This window comes from Myotis lucifugus, unplaced genomic scaffold (genome assembly GCF_000147115.1).
Source record: "Myotis lucifugus unplaced genomic scaffold, Myoluc2.0 scaffold_2927, whole genome shotgun sequence".
In the NCBI taxonomy this organism is placed as follows: Eukaryota; Metazoa; Chordata; class Mammalia; order Chiroptera; family Vespertilionidae; genus Myotis; species Myotis lucifugus.
In genome coordinates this window covers 13208-19662 of record NW_005873975.1, presented here as the reverse complement: position 1 = coordinate 19662, position 6455 = coordinate 13208, and the positions used below count along the sequence as shown (strand labels likewise).

Sequence of the window (6455 nt, the reverse complement as noted above, 5' to 3'; positions counted from 1 at the left end):
GCGCTGGGATTACTGACACGTGGAGCTGGGTCACTCTGTGCTGTGGGGCCTCCCGGGCCTTGGTGTCCACCGCGAGCTGCCATCCCCCCGCCCCCGCCCCGCTGGGAAAGCTCCGGCTCTCACTGTCCCTCCATTCACTCCCTCGCTGCCTCACGCCGAGAGGGCACTTTGTAAGGAGAATGACCATGTGCCTTTAGCTGCACTGGCCCCATTCGGGGCTCAGGACTGTCCCCCACACACCATAAAGGGCTCTGCGGCTGTAACCACAATATAACTGACAACGAGACACGGAGAAAGGGCTCCCGTGGCGTGGGGGCGGGGTCTCCTCTGGGGGACAGGCCAGCCTTGGGAACAGTGACGCCTATTTTGTGAATTTCTTACAATTGTTAAAAAGGTGAAAGTTCAAGTTTCAGCGACATCAACGTCACCTCCCCGCTACTGCAGTCACTTAATGGTAATTAGTTAAGTTGTACATTTATGTTTTCTGCAGCATCATGAATATTTTACAACAAAAAGTTTTAAAGAGTGAAAGTGGTGAATCTCGCGTTCTGTGTACTTGAACACAGACGTGCACGCACACGCACGGGAGCTGACAATGAGACCACCGTTCAGACAGCAGCGATGAGAGCCCTGAAGCTCACCGTGACGATCTGGGTGCCTGGGCGCAAGGCCATCTCGTCGGCCGCCGAGCCAGGGGTGACGCGGTGGATGAAGATGCCCGTGAGGTTCCCGCCGATGACGCTCATCTGCTCCAGCAGTGCGTCCCCCTGGAAGGCCAGCACCGTGACCTGGCTCGGGAGCTTCCGGGCCGGCCGCCGCCGCACGGGGACGCTGCTGCAGGAAGGGGCCACGGAGCTCGTGTGCAGCCCAGCTCTGCCCCCAGCCCCGGCATTCTGGAACTCTCCACCCCCCTTCCTGCCATGATCGCACCCTCAAAAGGCTGTCGCCTGCCAACAGCCCTCACTCTGCCACCTGCTGGCCCGGCCCCCCTCCGCTCACCTGGCTGAGACGCAGGGGCCCCTGGAGATCAGCTGTGGGCTGTGCTCAGACTCCAGGAGGTCTAGGAGGAAGCAAAGGCTCAGACACCAGCCGGCCGCCCTAGAGGCCACACGCGACCTCAGGCCCCTCCGCCACCTCGGCTGCGCTGACCTCGTCCTCCTCCTCCCTCCTGCTGAGACCTTGACTCATCTCCCCACACTGGAGGAGCTGGTGGAGAGCTGCCCTGCCTGGGTCTGGCCTGCACTGTGTCCTTTGTGAGACTGAATGTTGCCCACGTTTTATGAGATGGGGAAGCTAGAATCTACTTCCACCTTCATCCAAACAGTCAAATCCGGTGGAACCCGGGCCCGCCTTTCTGCATGACAGCGCCTGCCGCCTGCATCGCTGCTCCCGCTACCCCCGACCACGCCAGCTGCTGGCTGCGGAGGCCTCCAGTTGGCAGTCCTAGGCCTCGATGTCCCTGGGGGTCCCCAAGCTCTGCACTTTGACATGCAGCCTGGGAGGCCGATGGGCCCAGCCCAGGCGGTGGCTTCCCTGTGGGCGGCGGAGGCTGCTCCTCCACCTGGTGGACCGCCCGCCCCGAGGACCGGAGGCCAGCAGAGGGCGGACAGCTGCCTGTCGCCTGCCACGGCGGCCTGTGCCAGCTCACGGGGAAACCCTATTCGTGAATACATTCCAGCCAAGTGGAGGTCACTGGGTGCTCCTGGCGTAGAGGTGAATTCCACTAGAATGCGTGAAAGGGGGGCATTATGTGGGGTCACACAGAAGAGGAGCAGTAAGCACCCCGTCCTCCTGGCCTCACAGCCAGGCTGGTTCCCCCGGCGGAGCCTTTCCCTTGGTCACTGTCACAAAACCACCAGTGATCCAGGAAGGCTAAGGTTTCTGGCCACGTGACCACTGCCCCAACACACAGGTGCCTCTGTGGACCAGCATGGGGTGCGTGCACCCCCTGGTGGCCACAGGGTGAATTCCAGGCAGGGTGCTGAGCACCTACTCTGTGTGAGGTCCAAGACTGGGGTAGGTGTGCAGCGTGGGAAGGTAAGGAGGCTGACATGAGGGGCACACGGCTTGAGGAGAGAGAACCAGGTAAGTGACAGATACAAGGCATAAGCCACAGGGAAAGGGGAGAAAGGCTCCCACAGGTGCCCCGGCCAGCAGGAGGGGGCACTGCAGCCTGGCGCCGTGCTGCCCTGGCAGCCCGAGTGCCCAGGGTCCAGAGCAGGAGGGACGAAACGAGCAGCTGTCTGAACATCTGGGCTGAGCAGGCATGGAGACAACTCCCTCACCGCTTGGTGACAATGGACAGGACACCCAGGACACAGAGCAGCTGGCACCGGCCTGAACTGCCAGGGGCCAGGGTCAGGGCGGCGGTCCAGTTCCCCTCCCTCTGCCTGGGCCCGGGGAAGACCTGTCCTCGTGTCTCCTCCTGGCCCAGCTCAGGGGGGTGGGCGGCTGCAGAGGTTGGCAGAGGACACACTCACCTGCTCTGTCTACAATCTCGTAATCCAGGTCGACGTCAGCCGCCTTCGCTGCCGGGCAGCCTCCCCAGTCCCCCTCCAGGATTTCTGAGAAGCCACTGTGCGGAGGAAGGGGACGGCTTGGGACCGGAGCACCCAGCGCCTGCCCGGCCCTCGTCCCCGGTGAGCCAGCAGGGGACCCGTGTCATCCGACGCTGATGCCCTCCTCTCTACCTGAAGGACCAAGGATCCTCCCGGAAGTCCTCGGTGGCTCGCTTGTACAGGGACAGCTGGCTGGGGGGCACTGGGCTGCTGGAGCGGACGCTGTCCACCAGCTCGCGGCTGGGCGTGGCGCTCAGGTCCGACCAGAGCTGAGACAGGAGGACAGCGAGGCAGGGTCAGTGGGAGCTCATGGGCTCACGACCCCTCCCTGCTCTGGAAAGGGAATAAGCCACGGCCACCAACATCAGGGCTGAGGAGGGGACAGGGAGGGGAGGGGGAGCTCACAGCCAGGGCACATTCGTTGAGCACCTACTATGTGCCAGCACTCTATTAGCTGTTTCCTGTATTTTATGTCGCTTAGTCCTCACAATAAATATAAAAAATAATCTTCCCACTTTACATAGAAAGTGATCAAGGCCCTGAGAGACCAGGGGACTGGCTAGTGAGGATCACGTGCTGATGGGTGGGCTGTGCAGGGTGCTGAGTGGGCACAGGATGCCAGGTGGACGGTGAGGGCCTGGATGCAGCCCCTGGTCCACTGAAGTCTCCCTTCAGCACCTCCTATGCGCCGGGCCCTTCCGTCTGCACTGGTCTGTCCCCAGGAGCGGAGGGCGCCGCTGTACCTCGGAGGAGCTGATGCAGCTGCTGTCACTGTCGTCCCGCGGCAGATGGCGAACATGCGCACCAGCCGCTGCTTTCCCCTCCGCCAGGGCTCCCTTGGCCCCGCCTCCTGCTTGGGCTGCAAAGGCGCCAGAGGAGCTGGTTAATTCAGGAAAGGGTCCCCTCGGATGCTCTCGGGGTTTCTACCCAGGCACCACCCCCATCTCCACCCTCTCTCATGGCTTCCAGTCTGGGACCCCCGGCTGGCCACTGGGATGCAGAGCACTGGGCTTGGGGGGCGGCACTGCATTTCTAGTAGAGGGTATACGTCAGGGGTGGGAACCTTTTTTCTGCCAAGGCCCATTTGGATATGTATGCCATCATTCACGGGCCATACAAAATTATCAGCTTAAAAATTAGCCGGTGCCCAACAGGTGTGGCTCAATGACTGAGCATCAACCTATGAACCAGAAGGTCACGGTTCGATTCCTGGTCAGGGCACAAGCCCGGGTTGCAGCCTCAATCCCCAGTAGGGGGCATATAGGAGGTAGCCGATCCATGATTCTTTCTCATCGCTGATGTTTCTCTCTCTCTCTCCCTCTCCCTTCCTCTCTGAAACCAATATAAATATACCAGAGGCCCGGTGCACGAAATTCGTGCGTGGATACGGTCCCTAGGCCTGGCCTGAGATCAGGGCCTTCTTCCCTGGCTGCCTGCAGCTGGCCCCGCCCCCCACTGCCACCCACCCCCGGTTCCCCATTCGCCATATGGCGATCGGAGCCTGCCAGCCGGGGAAAGGGACAAAGAGGTGGTCAGTGCGCCTCATAGTGACTGGTCGGGCGGTCGTTCTAGTCATTCCACCTAATTTGCATATTACCCTCTTATTATATAGGATTTTAAAAAGAAAACATTTTTAAAAATTAGCCTGCTTTATTTGATCAAACATTTAATTAACCCACCCTTAATGCCTTGGTAGGGCCAGACCAAATGATTTTGTGGGCCTTATATGGGCTGGACGTTCCCCACCCCTGTGCACACAGTTCTTTCCTGGTTACACACCTGGTACATAATGTATGTACATGTGTCTATACACACTGCACATAGAAAATGGGGGGGGGGCAGACCAATCAGAAAAGAGAAATTCACCCACCCTCCAACATGCAGACCCGCAGTCAGCAGTGTGCGCCTGCCCGCCAGTCTGCTCTGCGCATACATGTGTTTTGCATGTGGCTGATGTGGGAGGGTGAGGAGGAAGGGCTGGGGCTGTGCGCTCAGAGGGCAGGGCCCCTGCCTGTACACCAGGTGCCTGGACTGGAGGTGCCAGCCAGACCGTAACTAGGGCTTTTATAGTCGTTTTAGCTCAACTTCGTCTTTCTTTCCTCAGCCCAACACCACACCTGACAGGTTCCAGAACCTTCTGTCGGGCCACCCCTTCCAGGACGTGCATGACATCATCATGAAGGGACAGGTAGAGCAGCCCCAGCTGCCCACTGTGCATCTCCAATGCCCACCACCAGGGCTCGTGCATGGGGCCCAGCTTGCCTCCCACCGGCCCCCTCCCCCACACACATGCTGCCCCTGCTCCCAGGTGCACAGCAGGGCAGGACTCACCCCCTGTGCCGACTCAGCCTGCAGCTGGCGGAGCTGCTGGCGCAGGTCGCAGCCCTGGTCCGTGAGCTCGAACACCTTCCTGCGGAGCGCGTCCTTCTCCGCCAGGCTCTGGGCAATCTCCACCTGGGCGGCGTCTCGGGCCGAGTAGGCCTGCGGGCCGGGACACAGGGCGCCCCGGGCATGAGGAGGCGGCGAACACTGGCTCACCCGCAGGCACATGCCACCGTTCACAATCGTGTCACGTGTGTGGGTGTACCGCGCCCAGAGTGCGCACAGAAATGAAGGGAGGCCCTAGACGTGACCTGTAGTCTCGGACAGTGAGCACGTCAGCAGGTGACAATGGAGGGAGTTGAGAAACCGCCTGGACCAAGGAGGGAGACCCCAAGTCTGGAAGCAGCTGCCACGGAGGGCAGGGCGGGCTGCACGAGGCCGCCAGCCCCCAGCTCCTGTTCTCCCGGCCCCCGCCGCCTCTCCAGTACCTGGTCCCGCTCCTTCTGCAGCTCGGCCACCTGGCTCTGCAGGGCGGTCACCTTTTCCTTGTAGATCTCACAGTCCACCTTGGTCTTCTGGAACTGCAGCAGGGTCTGCTCCTTCTCTTCCCAGAACTGGACCGAGGGGTCAGAGCCGTGGAGGACAGGAGGGGGAGAAACAGGGTGAGCTCGCGCGCGCTCCCTGAGTGCGATTTCCAGGAGCACCGCAGAGATGCTGTGCCCACCAGACGGCGCTGAGCCATCCAGATCCGCGTGGGCACTGCGCGTGTGGCTGTTTTGTTCATCCCGCGCCCAGAGCAGGGCGCACAGATAACTCCTCTCACCGGCTCATGCTCGTCCGCCGGCCGTCTCCCCACCGTCCCCTCACCATTTGCAGCCACTCATCAAACCCTCGGCTCTCACCGGGCCCCATGCACCTGCACCTGCACATGCCCTTGTTCTCACCACCTATGTGCCTGGCCTCTTTGCTCATCACCCACCCACTGGCCGTGACTCTAGTCTCGGACTATGAGTTGGTGCTAACACAGCTTTGACACAGGAATAAACTAACGAGTGACCCGTTACTTAGGCAAACTTGGTCTTAAGCTCAGCATGGACTGAAAAGTCCGTCTCCCCAGCGTGAAGCCCGCGGTCACCTGCTTCCGCTGCCGCTCGGCGGCCACGGCCCGCTCCCTCAGCGAGTGGATGCGGTCCACCATCTCCTGCTTGCTCTCCAGGGCCTCGTCCAGGCTCTGCTCCAGGATGTCCTTCTCCGCCTGGGGCACAGAGGGGTCAGCCGCCCGCTCCCACACGCCTGCCCCTGGGAAGCTTGTCCCAGGAACGGGAGCTGGAGGCTGCTGGCGGGTGGGTGAGTGACATTACTGCCCAGGAGGCCGAACAGAGGCCTGGGGGGGGGGGGGGGGGCGGGAGAAGAAACTGCCCTTGGGCTCTGCTGGGCGTGGCTGGCAGGACTGGAAGGTGCTGGAGGCCCAGGCCTCTCAGGGTAGAGCCTCCTGCTTTAGGCACTTGCAGGGGAGCTCCCGAGAGGGACCCAGCGACACCAGACTCCTGGGGCTCACTCTGCAGGTGGGGGGGA

The 6455-nt window shown here is 61.4% G+C and overlaps 1 protein-coding gene across 1 annotated transcript in view; it reads right to left on the bottom strand.

Annotated features, from left to right (window-relative positions):
• Positions 1–641: 641 nt before the first annotated feature.
• LOC102440599 (caspase recruitment domain-containing protein 14-like) overlaps positions 642–6455 on the bottom strand; it is a gene marked incomplete at its 3' end in the record, with an annotated part of 15169 nt that continues 9355 nt past the window's right edge. Inside the window, 9 exon segments of the mRNA XM_023749112.1 lie at positions 642–834; positions 1000–1060; positions 2481–2575; positions 2691–2827; positions 3302–3342; positions 3345–3417; positions 4890–5039; positions 5369–5494; positions 6016–6135. Of these exon segments, the coding sequence (XP_023604880.1) occupies positions 642–834; positions 1000–1060; positions 2481–2575; positions 2691–2827; positions 3302–3342; positions 3345–3417; positions 4890–5039; positions 5369–5494; positions 6016–6135 (996 nt within the window).